This window comes from Carettochelys insculpta, chromosome 2 (genome assembly GCF_033958435.1).
Source record: "Carettochelys insculpta isolate YL-2023 chromosome 2, ASM3395843v1, whole genome shotgun sequence".
NCBI lineage: Eukaryota > Metazoa > Chordata > Testudines > Carettochelyidae > Carettochelys > Carettochelys insculpta.
The window spans coordinates 5,056,071-5,073,245 of NC_134138.1; the positions used below are offsets into that span (position 1 = coordinate 5,056,071).

At 64.6% G+C, this 17,175-nt stretch overlaps 2 protein-coding genes across 3 annotated transcripts; one reads left to right on the forward strand and one right to left on the reverse strand.

Moving 5' to 3' along the window:
• The first annotated feature begins 406 nt into the window (after positions 1-406).
• LOC142008385 (tonsoku-like protein) lies at positions 407-11,660 on the forward strand. The gene is made up of 23 exons (XM_074985567.1): positions 407-518; positions 1,095-1,224; positions 1,462-1,633; positions 1,807-1,929; positions 2,500-2,637; positions 2,887-3,039; positions 3,335-3,460; positions 4,209-4,407; positions 4,564-4,628; positions 4,803-4,892; positions 5,225-5,297; positions 5,432-5,595; positions 5,705-5,828; positions 5,913-6,655; positions 6,736-6,830; positions 7,106-7,262; positions 7,517-7,595; positions 8,194-8,495; positions 8,947-9,118; positions 9,633-9,805; positions 9,991-10,064; positions 10,682-10,815; positions 11,196-11,660. Exons 1-23 carry the CDS (start codon positions 422-424, stop codon positions 11,387-11,389), a joined length of 3,777 nt encoding a protein of 1,258 aa, XP_074841668.1. The 5' UTR covers positions 407-421; the 3' UTR covers positions 11,390-11,660.
• On the reverse strand, positions 11,658-15,356 carry LOC142008386 (vacuolar protein sorting-associated protein 28 homolog). 2 transcript variants are annotated; one of them, XM_074985569.1, is made up of 3 exons: positions 14,340-15,356; positions 13,397-13,488; positions 11,658-12,991 (listed from the first exon to the last, which is right to left on the reverse strand). In XM_074985569.1, the coding sequence occupies exons 1-3, from the start codon at positions 14,376-14,378 to the stop codon at positions 12,874-12,876; spliced, it is 249 nt and encodes an 82-aa protein (XP_074841670.1). In that variant the 5' UTR covers positions 14,379-15,356; the 3' UTR covers positions 11,658-12,873. The 2 variants fall into 2 exon arrangements, with proteins under 2 accessions (XP_074841670.1, XP_074841669.1); XM_074985568.1 differs by lacking the exon at positions 14,340-15,356 and having other exon boundaries at positions 13,397-14,005.
• Between the last annotated feature and the right edge of the window lie 1,819 nt (positions 15,357-17,175).

The window sequence follows — 17,175 nt, forward strand, 5'->3', positions numbered from 1 at the left end:
GGGAAGCGCCTGGCTGAGCTGGAGAACTATGAAGCTGCTTTGAAGGTAATGGGGGAGAGGGGGATAATCAGCTGCAGGGATTGGGGCTCCCCAGGAGCTGGGCTGAGAGCTACTTTCCCAGTATTCAGCCCCGCCAAAGGCCACGGGGTGAGAGGGGCAGCAAGCCAGAGGAGGGGCGACAGAATGGCTGGAGGGGTTTAAAAGGGAACACTAGGGCACATAGTGGTAACCCCTGAGCTGTCAGCCTTGCAGGGCCCAATTCAAAGCCAGCCCAGATCCATGGGGCTTGGGGGGTCTCATGCGCCCTCTTGTTCTCCTGCTCCATCAGCACCAGCACCAGCGCCAGCATCTGGAGCTGGCCTGCGCTGTGTCCGACCACACTGAGCAGCAGAGGGCTTGGGCCACCATTGGCCGCACCTACATGTTCGTGGCGGAGAGCGGCCAGGCCGGGGAGGCGCTCTGGGAGGCGGAGCAGGCCTTCATGAAGAGCCTGGCCATCTTGGAGGAGCAGCTGGAGGGTGAGAGCCGGGCTGGGAGCTGTGGGACACGGAGCTAGGGAGGGGAGCCATCAGCTTGGGATGTGGTGTGCCCTGGGGAGGGTCACCAGTCGGCCTCTGCCTTGGCTGTCTGACCAGACGGTCTAAGTCCCCACCTTTTACCCCTTGTCCTTGCCCCAGAGCCTGCATCTGGGATGTCCCTGGTCCCAGAGCTCCATCCCCTCCCCGAGCCGGAACTCCCTGGCCTGGCCAGGAAGGGGCAGGCCCTCAGGCTTTCATCCGGGCTTCCCATCTACTCGTGCTGGCTTGTAAGGCCCAGTTAGGCTCGCCGCCGGGATTGTGGGATATGCAGGGGCACTCAGGGACCTCCAGCCTTTTCTTACCTCTCGGTTCCACACCAGGGCAGCCAGGACCGGGCCCGAGACTGTTCCGTAGGGACCTCCCAGCACTCCCACCCCATCCCTTGGGAGACAATTTGCTCAGCTCATTCGGCCAGCTGGAGGGTGAGGGGTCCAGGACCTGTCCAGCCCCTCTCTGGCCCTGGAGCTCCTGCCTTGTGGAGCCGGCTGGGTGACGGGCTGGCTCTGGCTGTCCCAGGGAAGGTGCCGCAGCGGGAGCTGAGTGAGATGAGGGCCCGGCTTTACCTCAACCTGGGCTTGGTGTACGACAGCATGAAGGACCAGGCCAGGTGCAGCCAGTACATCAAGAAGAGCATCTTCATCTCCGAGTAAGGCCCTGGCCCCTCTCTGGGGGGGGGCGGGTGGTGGTGCTGATAGGCCGAAGGCCCCTCTGAAGAGCTCCTGTGTTTCCCTGGGGTTCACCCTCTGCTGGTGGCTGCAGCCGTTTGGCTCAGGAAACCGGCTGGTGCTGTGGCTGGGGGGTGTCAGGTGGGGGCCCAGGGCCCAGGGGTTTCCTGAGGACGTGAATGGGCGGGCGACCCTGGGGGTGACCCATCTCCCTCTAGGCAGACTCACCTCTACGAAGACCTGTACCGGGCCTACTTCAATCTGGGCCACATCCACCTGCGGGAGGGGCAGCACTCCAAGGCCATGCGCTGCCTGGAGCGGGCACGCGACTGCGCCCACACCATGAAGGAGAAGTGCATGGAGAGTGAGTGCTGTGCCGGCATCGCCCAGGTGAGGGCAGCGGGGAGCCCGTACTTGGCCCCCAAGCTCTTCCCCCTGGGGCCTGACCACCCAGCATGGCCAGTAAGGGGACAGCCCCCTCCCCCCCGCCAGGCCAGCACCCTTTGGTAGTTGGACCTCTCTGCCCCTCCGCTTGCTGACCCTGCTGCCCTGGGGCCTTGCAGGTGCTCCTCAGCCTGGGGGACTTTGTGGCCGCCAGGCGCTCGCTGAAGAAGGCCTACGTGCTGGGCTCCCAGCAGCCCCAGCAGCGCGAGAGCATCCGCAGGAACCTGCGTTACGCTGAGGGGGCTCGGGTTGGGGCTCCCTGCGACACGGCGCGGGGGGGGGCTGAGGGGACCCAGTGGCCTGTGCAGCTGGCCGGGAGGAGGTTGGGTGTCACTCCCCAGGGCTCAGCCCAGGCTGACTGGGGCTGGGAGCTCTCCACCTCTGGCTCTCAGTGCAGCCCCTCCCCTTCACAGCCCTGTGTGGCTTGTGGCTCCTGGGGCGGTGCCCGCCCCCCCCACCCCCGTGTCACAGGCACGCCCAGGGAAAGGTGCCGCGGCTTCTCGGGTGCAGGGCCGCGCTTGCACAGGCCACTCCTGACAGGGCTTCTGGCACGTCCCCGACGTAGCCCCAGTGGCACCACAGGGCGGTGCTTTGACACTGACCCCGCACCAGCCCAGGGGGGCAGCGAAGGGGGCTCGGCAGGTGCTCACTGTCCCAGAGGCCTGCAGGCTGGGTTGGGTGAGGGGCACCTTGGTCCCCACATACCCCTTCACCTGTGGCTCCCCTACCTGCCCTGAGCCTCTAGGGGGAAGAAACCAGCCCACCCCCGGTGCGTGCCACTCACACTGCTGGCCTCTCCCCCAGCCATGAAGGTCAGCCATCTGCAGGAGGCTCTGGAGGAGGCAGTGCCCGGCGACTTGCAGACAGCCCTGGGCCTGTGTGAGCAGCTGGGGGACCTGTTCTCCAAGCATGGGGACTATCGCCGGGCGGTGGAGTTCTACCAGAGGCAGGTGGGTGAGGGCTGCCCCTGCTCTCGGCCTGTGGGCTCGGGGAGGACCAGGCTGCCTGGAGGCTGGGCTCCGTGCATGGTAAGGGGCTGGTTCCGCTTCCTCCTAGCCGCCGAAGTGCTGCCAAGCTCTGGCCCGAGGGCAGGGGCACCAGCTCAGATTCCTGCAGGCAGCAGGGATGGGGCTGGGCGAGCCCTGCGGGGGCGGGCGGCCACCCCGGGCACAGCATGCTGTGGACGGTGTCTCTGGCAGCTGCGCTACGCCGAGTCCCTGCAGAAGCCTGAGCAGGAGCTGGCTGTGATCCACGTCTCTCTGGCTACCACCTTTGCGGACCTGAGGGAGCCCGGCCGGGCGGTCCAGCACTACCAGACGGAGCTGGCGCTGCGGCGAGGAAACCCACTGGAGGTGAGGGGGCGGCCTGGGCTCTGCCTTCTGCCCGCCGGTCTCACCCTGCAGGGCCTGGGGACCCCGTGCTGGGCTTGGCCGTGCTCTGGGGAGTTGCGGGAGGGGAGCTCAGCTAGCAAGCAGGGCCTGGCTGGGCCCCACAGCTCGGGAGCAGGGAAGGAGGGTGGGGCAGGCGTAAGAGTCAGGATGGCAAAGGACTTGCTCTTTGTCACTTACCCCGTGCCCCTGGGTAGGCTCCCTGCCAGTGGAGCTGGACTGGTGGGGGGAAGCTAATCCCATTGTCTGTGTGCCCCAGGAGGGGAAGACCTGGCTGAACATCGCCCTGGCCAGGGAGGAGGCTGGCGAAGGCTACGAGGCCCTGGAGCCCTGCTTTCAGAGCGCGCTCCGGTGCGCGGAGCAGGCTGGGGAGCCCAGGCTGCAGGTGAGGGGACGGGCCCAAAGCTGCTGCCCAATGGGGATGCCAGTGCTCGCCTGCAGCACCCCCTTCAGGCTGGGCAGCTGGCAGTGCCCCTCCCGGGGTCCCCCGAGCCTGCGATAACTGAGACTGGCACCCAGGAGTCCTCCCAGCCCCCCGCCCTACGCACAACACCTCCCTGCTAGGGCCTGTGGCCGAAAGTGCTGGTTTCTGGCCCCCTCCCGCTTCCAGGCTCTGCTCCTTGTTGGCACGTGCCCGGGAGGGACCGTGCTGCTCACCTGCCGGGGAGTCCAGCTCCTCACTCCGCCCAGGATTCCAGGCTGCACCCGGCTCCTCCTGCGCCAGCACAGCAGAAAGGCAGGGGAAGGGCGTGGGGTGCCGGGGCTCGGAGCTGAAAGGCGCCCAGGGCAGCTGCGGTGCTGGGGCTGGACTCGAGAGTGCCTAGCCAGCGTCCTCCCCTCACTCGTAGCCTGTCTGCTGGGCCAGGCTGGGGGGCCTGGCAGCTGCTCCAGTGGTCAGTGCTGGGAGCTGCTCCTTCTGGGCTAGGCAGGGGCTGGGGGACCTGGGAGCTGCTCCAATGGTCAGTGCCCTGGCCTTGCTCCCTGCAGGGCCCCTTCAGGCCTGGGCGGGGGGCCTGGGGACTGCCTTAAAGGCCAGCGCCCCCAGCTGACAAGGCCTGGGCTAGCAGCCCTGGGAGCGCCCAACCCCATCTGCGGCTGGGCAGGGTGATCAGCCCATCCTTTCACCCCCCCAGCGGCAAATCCTACAGCACCTTCACCCCCTGCAGCAGAAGTGGGGGCGCCCTGAGGCCCCCGACACGCTGGCCAGGCTTCAGGGCCTGTGCCGCTCGCAGGGCTGGAGCAGCGCCAGGGACAGCCGGGGGGAGGAGGAGGAGGAGGAGGAGGACAGCAGCGAGCCCCTGGAGGAGAGCGACCTGGAGCTGTCTGAGAGCGGTGAGTGGGCCGGCTGTGGGGGACGGGGAGGGAGCCGGAGCCGAGTCCCGGCCGGGTGAGGCTGTAGCCCTGCGCGTCTGCCTGGCGCGGGCCCCCCTTTGGCAGGGTGGGGGCTGTATTGGAGCCGGGTGCCTCACTCAGGCCTGTGCGTTCCAGACGGGGAGGAAGATGACCTGGACGGCTACAGCAAGAGCGTGCCTGGCCGCCGCAGGATCGCCAAGGTGAGGCTGGGCCTGGGCGCAGCGTCCTCGCCCCGTGGGGCCGTCGCTCCAGCTCCTGCGCCGGTGAGGCCGGATCCCGGGGCGCTGCGCGGGGCGGGGGGCCGAGGGGGCTGGCTCTGATCTAGGGCCCCCGGGCAGTGCTGACCCCGCCTCCGCCCTCCCTGTGCCCTGCAGTGGAACCGGTGCAATGACCGGGGTGAGACCCCGCTGCACCGCGCCTGCATCGACGGGAACCTGCGCCGGGTCCATTTCTTCCTGGAGGAGGTGGGAGCCGCTCCTCGTTCCCGGGCAGGGCGCCCTGGGGTACCTTCCGTCGGCCCGTGGGGGCAGCTGGGCGGCTGGCTGGGGTCGCGGCGTCCCTCTGCTCTGGCCCTCACAGCCCCCAGCAGGGGACGCGTTCAGCAAGTGTGTCCTGCCTGCAGGGCGCGTGGGAGTGAGCCAGGTAGGCGCTGGGCACTGGGGCAGCTTCCCGGCCTGGCCCGCAGGGAGGGCAGCTGGAGGGGGAGATCCTGCGGGAGTTGGCATGAAGCCCAGCAGGGCACCTGGCCCCCACGTAACCCTCATGCCTGTTCATGTCTCTTTCCTCCTGGGGGCAGGGCCACCCCCTGAACCCGCGGGATTACTGCGGCTGGACCCCGCTGCACGAGGCCTGTAACCACGGGCACCTGGGTGAGTGGTGAGGAGGGTGGGAGGGTGTCGGTGTGGGGGGCGGATGACGGCAGGGGCTGGAACGGGTGATGGGGGCCGGCTGGAGGGGGCCCTGGTGCTGCCACCCAGCAGTAACTGCTGGCTCCTGTGCCCAGAGATCGTGCGGCTGCTGCTGGAGCGTGGTGCCTCCATCGATGACCCCGGGGGCCCAGGCTGCGAGGGGATCACCCCCCTGCACGACGCTCTCAACTGCGGCCACTTCGACATGGCCGAGCTGCTGCTCCAGAGGGGCGCGTCGGCGGTGCTGAGGAACGCCAAGGTGGGGGAGCAGCGGCCTGTGGGCGGGCGCTGGGCTCGGCACCCCTGCACAGCTGTGGGGTTTCTGGGGGCGGCCCTGAGGCTCAGCCCCTCCATCTTATCCGCCGCAGGGCCTGAGCCCTCTGGGCACCCTCCGGGAGTGGGTGAGGATGTACGGCCGGGACCTGGACCAGGAGACGCGCCAGCGCTGCCGAGCCATGGAGCAGCTGCTCAAGGAGGCGGTGGTGGGGCGAGGTGAGGCCGGGTGGGAGTGGTGCTGTGGGGGGGCATCTCTTGGGGGCTGGGCCCAACTCACGGGGTTCCCTGTCTCCCGCCCAGCAGCAGAGGTGGCTCAGCCCCCACAGGATGTGCCGCAGAGCCAGCTGTTTGATGCGGAGCTCTCTGAGCCGCTGACACCCCCCCACTCAGCTGTGGCCCCCCAGCCCCAGAGTGGGGGCCCCCCCACGAAGGCGACTGCGCCCTGCAGGATCCTGACCCAGCGTGGCGGGCAGGGGCCAGAGTGCTGGGCCAAGCTGGACGAGTGCATGACCCCGCTCCGGCCTGTCAAGAAGAGGCAGCGGCTCCTGAGCCTGAGGGCGCCGGGGGAGGAGAGCCGGGTGCCGGGGTTCCTCGGGCGGGCAGAGCCTGGGCTGCCCCCCGCTGGCACCAGGCAGGCCAAGTACGAAGCAGCCATCTGTGGCGTGGGCAGTGCCCAGTCCTGCCAGGTCCCTGAGCCGGTGCCGGCCGAGGCCTCTGCCAGGCCGGCCCTGATCCCAGCCGAGGAGTACGTGGGGGATGACTGGCTGGAGGATGACCTGGGGGCGAGCCGGGAGCCCCGCAAGAGGAGCCACCGGCGCCCGGGGGAGTCGGGCTCGGACTCAGGGGGCACCAGTGGGTCTGAGAGCGACGGCGCAGCCCCCTTCCGAGCTGCTCTGCCCCAGAAGAGGAGGGCCCGGCAAAGCCGCCTCACCCAGATAGTGGACAGGACGTCGCTGGGTCGGCCCCGCGGGGGCCAGGCCCTGGTGGCTCCGGAGCCAGCCGCTGGTCTGAGGCCCGTAGACGGCAGTGGAGAGGCCCCACAGGTGAGGTGCTGGGGGTGCACAACAGCAAGGGAGTCCCCTGGGCTGTCTCTTGGGTCTTGACTCCCCTCTCCTGTTCCCAGGCCCCACTGCTGGCTGCAGCCCCGATTCGGCCACCCCCCATCCGAGTGCGGGTCCGGGTCCAAGACAACGTCTTCCTCATCCCCGTGCTGCACAGGTGAGAGCCGCCTCGCATCCTTCCTCCCAGCATGGCCCAGAGCCCGGGAGTCCTGCCCCCCCAGCCGGGTCTGGGGCAACATTAGCAGCACCCTCGGAGGGGTCCAGCTCCCAGGCAGCGCCAGGGGGTCAGGGACTTGGGGTAACAGGGCCATTCCCCTCTGCCACTGGGGGGGGCTGCCCTGTTCCTGCCCCACCCTGGGAGGGCGGGCTGGGGGCCTGGTTCTGGTGGGGCGCTCTGGCTCAGCCCTTCCCTTCCCTTCCCTTCCCTTGCAGTGGCCTCGAGAGATGCCCGGTGGCGTGGCTGGCAGAGCAGGCGGCGCAGCGCCACTACCAGGCCTGTGGCCTGCTGCCCCAGCTCACCCTCAAGAAGGAAGGGGCACTGCTGGCTCCCCAGGATCTCATCGTGGACGTCCTGCAAAGCAACGAGGAGGTGAGGGGCACCCGAGCCAGGATTGGCGCTTCCAGGGCTGAGCCCACCAGGTCCCCTTGTAGGCCGCTGAAGGGTCGTGGTGGGGCCCATCACTGTGGACTCTGCACCAACCGGCAGGGCCCAGATGACTGGGAGCTCGGAGGTCTGGCTTCACCCCTCACTGGCGATGCCCTTCCCCTTGTGTTTGAGCCTGCCAGTGCTGCCCAGCCAGCCGGCCTTCCTTCCTACCCATAGGGCTCTCGTCTGCCTTGCAGGTGTTGGCAGAGGTGCAGTCCTGGGACCTGCCCCCGCTCGCCGACCGGTATCGCAAGGCCTGTTGCAGCCTGGCCGTGGGTAAGGGGATGCCACGGACCCTGCTGCCTGCCTGCGTGTGGGAACCGTTGGATGTACAGGGTCTCGCTGGGTTTTGTAGCGCCTCAGGGCGGTCAGCCGGCTGGGGAGAGTGCCACCCGGCCCGTGGGGGGGACAGGCAGGAGGGGCTCCAGTGGGAAGGCTGGTCCAGGGGGCTTGGGCACAGCTGTGCCACCGTCTGCGTGTGTGACCTCGGGCAAGTCCCTCAGTCTCCGGGTCACTGGCCCAGCTACGGAAGGGGACAGAGGTGGAATGTGGCTTCGGGTGGACAGATTGGCACCCCCAGGGCCGTGCTACATGCCAGGGGAAGACCTGTCCAGCATCCGCTGAACGGTGCGCAATGTCAGGAGCCCCCGGTCGCGGCTGCCCCCCACGTGGTGCTGGGCGGGGGGAGGGTGCCCCCGGTCGCGGCTGCCCCCCACGTGGTGCTGGGCAGGGGGAGGGTGTCCTCGGTCGCGGCTGCCCCCCACCCTCTCCCTGGCTGCTTGGCTCTAGCCCCGGCCAGGCAGCAGCTGGCTGGGAGCTCGTCAGTCTGGGTGCCCCACAGCGACTGGTCTTCCCTCATGGACTCCTGTTGCAGGCGAGCACCGGCTTCTGCTGAAGATGATGGAGCTGCAGGAGTCGGGCCCCTCGTTCAGCACCTGTGGCCTCTCCTTGCACCAACCCCACCTCACCCCACTCCTGCGTGCCCTCAAGCTGCACAGCTCCATCCGCCAGCTGCGGCTGGCTGGGACGGGGCTGGACGATGGCCTGGCTGCCGAGCTGCTGGCTACGCTGGGCACCATGCCCAGCCTGGCCCTCCTCGACCTGTCGGCCAACCAGCTCGGTGCTGAGGGGCTCCGCGCGCTGGCAGCAGGGCTGCCCTCCCAAGCGGTCTTCCAGGTTGGCTTGTGGGTGTGTCCAGCACCTCCCTTCCCCTCAACGGCAGGTGGGAGGGGCCCTGGCCTCCCGCCTGAACCCCGGAGACACAAGCAGGTTCGGGGACCCCCAAGCTGCCCATCCTGGCGCTCTGGGCTACGGCTCTGGCACTGCTGGTGTAAAGGGCCCTGATGAGCTCCTGCCAGGGCTGCCCTGATGGACACCAGGGGCTCCCCGGATCAGGGAGGAGTAAGCTGTGGCCGTGCTGGTGCCAAGGTGCCTGCTCCTAGGTCCTTCTGGGGAGGGGCTGGTTGTGAGGGTCCCTGTAGCATGGGGGGGGCTCTGCTGCTCCGTCCCTTCTCTGGGGCTGAGGCTGCCGCTGTGGTCCTCCCAGCGGGGGTGCAGCCCCGGCTGTCTGGTGGCACAGGGCAGAGCCCAGCAGGTTGGGGTGACTCCTCCGCCCCTGTTGTTCCAGAGCCTGGAAGAGCTGGACCTCAGCCTGAACCCCCTAGGGGACAAGAGCTGCGAGGCCCTGGCCTGCCTGGTTCGAGCCTGCCCGGTCCTGACCACGCTCCGGCTGCAGGCCTGTGGCTTCTCTGAGGCTTTTGGGCAGCACCAGCGCCTCCTGCTGGCCAACAGCCTGAAAGGTAAGTGCCCCTGCACTCCCCCAGCCCCGAGTGGGGGCACAGCAGGCGTGGCCTCATGGTACAGGTGGTGCCCTCCCTTGTGGCTCCCCTCCCCCAGCGCCACGGTCTACAGGCTAGGCCCCCCTGTGACACAGAGGCACTGCCAGGAGGGCCCCATTCACTGGGACGGGGCCTACAGCTTGGGGGTGAGGATGGTTCCACTCATGGAAAGAATGCGGACCGCTGTCCTGTCCGCTCTCTGCCAGCTTCTGCCCCACAGCTCGCAGCTACCCAGGCCTGGGCTTGCCTCAGTCTTGCCCCACAGCTACCACGCCCTGGGTTCCCTGCCAGGTCTGTCCCACAGCAGCCTGCTCTGCCGTTCTTTCCCAGTGCAGGCCTGTTGGGTGCCTGAGTTTCCAGTTAGGCAGCTATGGACAGCCCCTCCGCCAAGCTCCCAGCCTCCTTTATCTGCCCGGGCCAGACGGCAGCTGGCTCACTCTTAACACGCTGTCTCTCCCGCATGCCCCTGGCCCAGGAGCTGTGCACCTGAAGACCCTCGCTTTGTCCCACAATGCCCTGGGCTCCAGCGGCCTGCAGCTGCTGCTCAGGAGTCTGCCCTACGCCACCCTCAGCCAGCTGGAGATTGGCTGGGTGGCGGCCCGCCTAGGCGAGCCTCTCGTGGATCCGGTGGTCAGGTGCCTGACACAGGTACGGGTGCAAGGGGGTCCTGCAGTAACCCTTCTCTGGCTGCAGGAGTTGCAGGAGCTCTGCACGTGGCAGGGGAGCCCCTTTTGTCCTGGGGCTGTGGGCCTCTCACGCAGCTGGCTTGGCCCTGACTGGCTCAGCTGTGGTGTGTGGCTTTGGGCTCAGCCCCGCACCCCGTTCCATTCCAGCAGGGATGTGCGCTCACCCACCTGGCTCTCTCTGGGAACCACCTGAATGATGAGGCTGTCGCAGAGCTGGCCAGGTAAAGGGGCAGCGCTGGGGTCCCTGGGCCAGGGGCTTTGCTGTGGGGCAGAAGGTAATGGGGTGGGTGTGTGACACCAACCTTCACCCAGCTGGGTCCTATGCGGAGTGATCTCCTGCTGGGTAGGAGCCGTGGGGTGGCTGGGCCCAGCAGCCAGCCCATGGGGACATAGTAGGAAGAGAGCCTGAGTGAGACGTAAGGTGGCCATGTTCGCCTTTAGCCCCCTGGCCACCTTCTGTCCCTGCATTGTGCTTTTCTGGGCCACCAGGTGAACCCCCTCCCGTAAAAAGAGGCGGAGCGGGAAGGGAGTCTGAGCCACAAGCCCTTGGGTGGGAGGCCTGGTGAGCGGCAGGACCTGCCTCCAGAACCGGGCGTACGTGGATTGGTGGTCGGGTGGAGCTGCTGGTTCTACTACTGCACTTCACAGGCAGTACACCTGTCCAGCTGCCTCCCTTCCCCGTCGCACCTTGTGCTCCCTGGGGGTCTCGCTCCAAGGCTGCAGTGCCAGCACACGGCACATCTAACACCTAGCCCACAGGGAGTGGGTGGGCCATGGGGCAGCAGTGCATTGTGGGTGAGCCGAGAGGCATGGGGCTGTTTGACTCTCTTGGTCCCAGGTGCCTCCTGGTTTGTCCCAGTTTGATCTCCCTGGATTTGTCTGCAAACCCAGAGGTTACCAGCGGGGGCTTGCAGATGCTGCTGTCAGCGCTGGGGGAGAGGCGCCAGGGGCTGCAATACCTCAGCCTGGCAGGTGAGGGGGTGAAGGGCTCCAAGATCCCTGGGTTGGGGAGGGGTCCTGCTTCCCTGCACCTGGCAGGGCCGCGGGAGCATCACACTGCCCTCGCTGGAGGGACTGAGAGGTGATCCTGAGGGGGCAGGGGTAGGCTGTGAGCCCTGGAGTTTTGCTCCTGATCCAGCAGAGCCCCCGGCCTGGCTGGCGCTGCCGAGTTGCTTCTCTCTCCGTAGTGGTGTACAGAGCAGAGCAGAGCAGAGGAGGCAGGACTGGAGTAGCGAGGGGCTGCAGCTGATAGAAAGGGCACAAGGGGGGTCACCCAGCCTGTCCCCTCTTGGGCCGGGTCCAGGATTCTCAGTGTGCCACAGTGGCTACAACGGCCTGTTTCCTTCCCGCAGGCTGCAGGGTGCGAGGCCCATTGGACAGCACCACGTGGGCCCGGGTCTCTGCCAACGTGCGTGAGCTGCGGCTCTGCAGCCGGCAGCTGAGCGGCAGCAACCATCGGGGCGTGGGTGAGTCCTGGCTTGGCCCTCCGGGCACCTCTCTGAGCACAGTCACGCAGCACCACAAGCTCTTCTGTAAGAGCATCTGAAGTGCCCGACCGCTCGCAGCTGGAGCACACAAGAGGCCCATCCTGCTTGGGGCTGTGGCTGCTCGCAGAGGGAACTTGGGCAGACGTGAGGAACCAGGCACGGTGACTGGCCTGTGCCAGCGACTTTTCTGCACTCAGAACTCAGGCCTGGCCCATGGGGAGGGGCAGGACCTGGCTGCTGCTGCTGCACCTGTTCTTTCTGGGGGCCCAGAGCCCTGCAGCTTCCCCCACCTGGCACCAGTGCAAGCTGAGAAGGGAGCTGCTGGTCCCGTCTTAACCAAAGGAGGCAGGGCCCCGGCTGCTGTTGCGGAACTGGGCCTGTCTGCCTCGGGCTCCGAGCACCAGAACGCTGCAGGACTCTGCCCCATGGGGGTCCCTGGGCTTTGGAACCAAGGCCTCGGCTGTGTCCCCAGGAGGCAGTGAGCTACCGGGCCTGTGCTGCTAACAGAGAGGGGTGGCAAGTCCCAGAGTGTCCCCGGAGAGCTGGCTTCCAGCCTGTGGTGTCTCACCAGCTGCAGTCACACCTGCGCAACAGAACCCTGGGGCTGCTGGCAGGGCTGGGGGGTTGGCTCCTGGGGCAGCACTGGCCTTGGAGCAGGCTCTGAAGCCAGCGTGGGGAAATAAGCTGCCAGAGACTGAAGGCGGCCACCTGCAGAAGAGCCCTTCCCTACTGCACGTCTCCCCACACAGGTGGAGGGTGATATTTTATTTGTCCCCCATTCCCGAGCTGTACAGGTTCTAGCTCTGGCCTTCCAGTGGCCACTGGACTAGTTCAGACAAACTTATTAGCTGGCTGGTGTTTTCTTGGCTGCACAGGGTGGGCTTCTGCCTGGTGCAGGGGCCTGGGAAACCAATCAATAAAGTGCTGTATGTCTCCTCTGCTCCAGGCCGGCGTTGTGCCACCCTGCAGACAGTGACGCAGAGACCTGGCTCTCTGCTGCTTGGGCCAGAGCTCTGTACCCTGCCAGCCTTCTCCCCCTCTGGACAGCTGTTTGACACCCCCCACCCTCATTTCCCAGGCTCCCCTGCAGCCTGGGGCATGACCTGTTGTCAGCAAGGGTGGAGCGCCCTGCGTTAGCCAGCTGCTGTGGCACCCAGAAAATCTGAGCTGATGGGCTGGTCCAGGCCCTGAGTACAGGGGCAGTGGCTGTGCCTCCTTCTCCCACCCAGCAAGAGCCACAGCACCGCAGGCTAGCCAGCATGGGGGTTTATTACCGCAGGTGTACAAGTCTCCCGCCCTGCTTGCAGGACTCACGGGGAGGGAGGAGAGGAGACAGGCTGGCTGGAGCTGGCCCAGTGTGAATGTACCCTGCAGCAGCACAGTTCACCTTGACTCAGCCCTAACCCTGCTGCGGGAATGGCTGCAGTGCACCACTCCCAGCCTCCTGCCCCCAACAGCAGCCTAGGGGAAAGGGCCTGGAGCCTGCTGGACTGCTACAGTGGGAGGGCGCTCCTCAGGACCAGGCAGGGCGCAGGGCCCAGCCTCAGGAGTGCAGGAACCGGCTGAAGGCATTGTAGGTGGATTCCAAATCAAACAGCATCTGGCGCACTTGGGAATCGTCCAGCTCGTCAGAGGCAGACATGCCGCTCAGCATCTGCAGCCTGCCGGGGAGAGTCAAGGCACAGTCCTGGCCCCCAGAGCAGGAAGAAGGCCCTTTGCTGGGCTGCACTTTGCGCCTGCACTAGTACTGGAGGGACCTGGCACGAGCCATGACTTGTTGCCCTGAGTGCTGGCCTAGGAGGAAGCTGGTAGCTCCTCTGGCCACGGTCCCACCCCGCAACCAGGCCCCTGATCAGACATGGCAAGCAGGGCTGGGGACAAGCACCTCCCACTGCAGAGGGAGCAGACTGATGGAGCTGGGCCCGAAGGCACTCTGCGCTCCCCCATGCCCTCAGACTGGCAGGAGCGCCATGGGGCAAGGCAGGTCCAGGCCCTGTCCTGGAGAGCTGGGTCAGGACCCGGGCTTGCTCCTGCAGAGGGCAGGGGCCTCAGAGCACCCTACTCACCACTGGTTCACTTTCTGTCTCCCCTCGAAGTCAGGAGGTAGGTGGCTCATGCGGTTCATCGTCTCCATCAGCTGCCGCAGGTCTGGCTGGATCTGGATGCACAAAAGCATGGAGCTTCTGCTTTTCCTGCCTGGGGCCCGGCTGGGAAAGCCCCACCCCCCTTCAGGCGCTGCTTCCAGCAGTGAAGCCTCCATGCACCCCTAGCTTGTCCCCCTCTCTCTCCGAAGACCAGCCACACCGGCTCAGACCAAAATCCATCTTGCCCAGTGCCCTGTCTTCGGCCAGTGGCCAATGCCACATGCCCCAAGGGAAGCGAACAGAACAGCTGAGCATTGAGTGGTCCATCTCCTGTCATCTAGTTCCAACTTCTGACAAACGGAGGCTAGCGCCATCATTCCTGCCCATCCTGGCTAACAGCCACCGATGGACCTCACCTCCCTGAATGGATCTAGCTCTTTTTGGAACTCTATTGATAAAGTCCTGGTCTTCACGCCATCCTCTGGCCAGGAGCTCCAGAAGTGAACGGTGCACTGCATGAGAAATACATCCTGTTTGTTCTTAACCATGTTGCTAATTTCACTGGGTAACCCCTAGATCTCGTGTGGTGGCAACAAGTAAATACCTTTTCCTTATTTTTCCTCCACACCAGTCATGATTTTGTCGACCTCTTAGTCGTCCCCGCACCCTTCATCTATTGTTTTCTAAACTGAAAAGTCACAGACTTTTTAATCTCTCTTCAGATGGACCCGGTCCAAATCCATTGTTTTTGTTACCCTTTTCTGAAACTTTTCCACAGCCAAGGGTGTTTTTTGTTTTGTTTTTTTTTGAGATGAGGCGACCACATCTGCACGCAGTATTCAAGCTGGGGGTGTACCCTGGATTTATACCAAGGCTGTAAGATACTCCCTGTCTTATCCTCTGTCCCTCTGTAAATGATTCTCACCTCATCCATGACTCGGATCTCCAGGCGCAGCTTGTCCATCACTGTGATGAAAAGCTGGAAGAGAAAAGAGGTGCCTCAGCAATGGCCTGGAAGCTAGCAGCAGGGCACCTCACTCCAGCCCTCTTGGGAGGGTGGGGGCAAGCCAGGCCAGCGGGCCCTTGACAGCCCCCTGGGGACCAGCCATGCAGCTGCACAGGCCAGGCCAGCTGCCAAAGTCCCAGAGGCACAGGATGCCGGGATTACAGTGCGCACAGCCCCTTGCCCCGGGAACGTACAGAGACGATGTCAGCAATGCAGCGGTTCAGGTTGCCCTTGTCATCCTTGATGGTGATTGGCCGATCCTCCTTGATCCTCTCCATGGCCAGCGGGCAGTCGAGCTGCAGCAGCAGGAGGGTTACAATGAGGCTGGGCAAGCTCAGGGCAGGGTAACAAGCACCATATAACCCCCAACAAAGAGCATTTCCCAGGGAAAGCCGGGTTCCGCTCCATGTGCTGAGCCGGGGGAAGGGAGCACAGTACAGAACGTGGCCAGATGGTCTGAACATAGGGCCACCCAGCCTGGTCGCAGATAGTGACCAGTGCTGGGTGCCCCAGAGGGCATGACCAGAACACGTCACCAAAAGGTGATCCTTCTCCTGTCACCCAGTCCCAGCTTCTGACAAACAGGGGGCTAGACGCACCACCCTGTCCACCTTGCTGAACAGCCATTTGTGGCCCTGTTCTCCATGAACGTATCCAGTAGGTTTTTGAGCCTTGTTATAGTCTCAGCCTTCACATTGCCCTGTGGCAGGGAGTCCCACAGCTGGCCCTGCGTTGTGTGAAGAAATCCGTCCTTCTGTCTGTTTTAACCCCACTACCTGTTTGTTTCATGGGGTGACCCCTAGTTCTTGCATTAGGAGAAGGAAGACAGAACACCACTTCCTTATCGACTTTGTCCAACCAGTTGGGATGTTCTGGACATTAGCCGCCTCTTTTCCAAGCTGAGAAATCCCACTCTTACTACTCTCCCCACACCATACCCCAGCCATTCCATACCCCTAATTGGTTTTCTGCACCTTTCCCAATTCCAATACATCTTTTTAGAGATGTGGTGACCTTGAATACTGCTGCAGGTGTGACGTGGAAGTACACGGGATTTATACGAAGGTAATATGATTACGACAAGGTGGAAGTGTCTTTGGTCCAGGGGAGGGAGGGAGAGAGTGTGTACCTGTTTGAAGGCAGCTTTGTACTGGACCAGGAGCCGGGAGCAGGCTGCCGTGTACCTGGGGCAGTGCATGGAGTAAGAACAGCTGGAGTGGCTCATGCCAAGCAGGAGGGGAACACGGAGGTCGAAGATGTACAAGCAGGTCCCCAGGGGAAAGGAGAACACTGTAACAGCCCCCACGGCAGGGGAGGCTCCCCAGGGTCTCTGACTGGAGACCCTCTGCATGGAGCAATGTTGCCTGGCCCCCAGGGGAAGTGGGCAGGGCCTGAGGGGGGACTAAGGGGCTGTTTTGATGCTTCTCTGAGCCCCCTCCCCAGTGTGTCCGCAGTGCCCTGGGGAGGGGAGGTCACTCTGCTCCACTCGGTAACGACGCATCCTGCAGGAGATGCTCCTGCTGCTGCATCCGCTTGGCTCCCCTGGGAGAGACCAGGCTGGAAACAAAACCCAGCTGGGGACTCACTCGTTGGGAGAGACACAGTCCTTGATATAGGCTTTCTCCAGAGCCTGCATCGTCTTCACCACCGCAAACAGCTCAGCCATGTTATCGTACCTGAAACCCAAGCGCAGAAGCCCGTGAAGGCGCATAGCCTGTGACCCCCACCGCTATACATGCGCCCGCGTCCCTGGGAACAGCACAGGGGCTCTCATGCTCCACAGCCCAGCAGGAGCACTCCCTTTTTGTGGAGAAGACCCTTCCGTCTATTGCATCTTTCTCAGCCGCAGGCTGCCCTGGCCAATGGCAGAGGCGGAGCAGAAGGGCTCTTGGGTCCTTCCTAGCTTGGCGCGGGGACAGAGCATCAGAACGCAGAGCTCCCTGCACCATCAGCCCCAGCATCTCCCGAGCAAGGACCTCACTGCAGACAACAGCTTGAAGTCCCAGCACTCCCAAGCCCCACAGAACTGTGTACCACATGGGAACCCATTCGGCTGGGGATGGACTCACTTTTCTCGCTCCCGTGCATTTTTATACAGCTTCACCTCCTGCAAGGAGAGCAGATACACAGCCTGTCAGGTACCCGCACAGTGTGTGGTCAGCTGCACAAATGGACAGGCTGGAAGCAGGTGGGGACGGAGCTGACAGATACGGACCTCCTGCATCCTCACCACAGGGTAGAGGAGACAGGGACCAGAGAAACCCACACTGAGATGGAGGTAAGGAGCTGGGAATCACCTCAAGAGCTGGGGTCCCCTGAATGCTCCAGCACTAAGGGCTGTGAAACCGTTTGCAGAGCCAAACCCGACTTACGCTGGAAGGTCATTCTGCCTCCTGTGCCAGAGACAGGACGAGGAGGGGAACGTGACCAGCGTTACTCACCTCGTACAGTTCTGGCTTATTCCCTGGGGCTGAAAAAGAGGAAATCCATGAACAGACCTAGCACTTATAGCTAGGAGCCTACCAGTGACGCCCACAATGCAAAACCTTCCTGGTAACCCGGTGTTAGGAAGGACCACGTCCACAGCTCCTTAGCCTACTAGCTACAGGGATACTGCTAGCACCCAGGACCTCTACAGCCTGCTCCGCTCTTCCATCCCGCCCCTCCTGCTGATCACCGCCCCTTGCTCCAGGCCAGAGAACCCAGCACAGTTCACAAGGGAGAATCAGATTCTGAGCTGGAAGGGTCCTTGAGA

What these genes read in the sequence shown, in the direction of transcription:
- LOC142008385 (XM_074985567.1), top strand. Translation starts at nt 422, where the DNA reads ATGTTCGTGGCGGAGAGCGGCCAGGCCGGGGAGGCGCTCTGGGAGGCG. An exon ending in AAGAGCATCTTCATCTCCGA is followed by an intron (nt 1,225 to 1,461) that starts GTAAGGCCCTGG and finishes ATCTCCCTCTAG; the next exon opens with GCAGACTCACCTCTACGAAG. An exon ending in CTGGGGAGCCCAGGCTGCAG is followed by an intron (nt 3,461 to 4,208) that starts GTGAGGGGACGG and finishes TCACCCCCCCAG; the next exon opens with CGGCAAATCCTACAGCACCT.
- LOC142008386 (XM_074985568.1), bottom strand. Translation starts at nt 13,590, where the DNA reads ATGGAGGCTTCACTGCTGGAAGCAGCGCCTGAAGGGGGGTGGGGCTTT. An exon ending in AGACAGAAAGTGAACCAGTG is followed by an intron (nt 12,992 to 13,396) that starts GTGAGTAGGGTG and finishes TCTCCCCGGCAG; the next exon opens with GCTGCAGATGCTGAGCGGCA.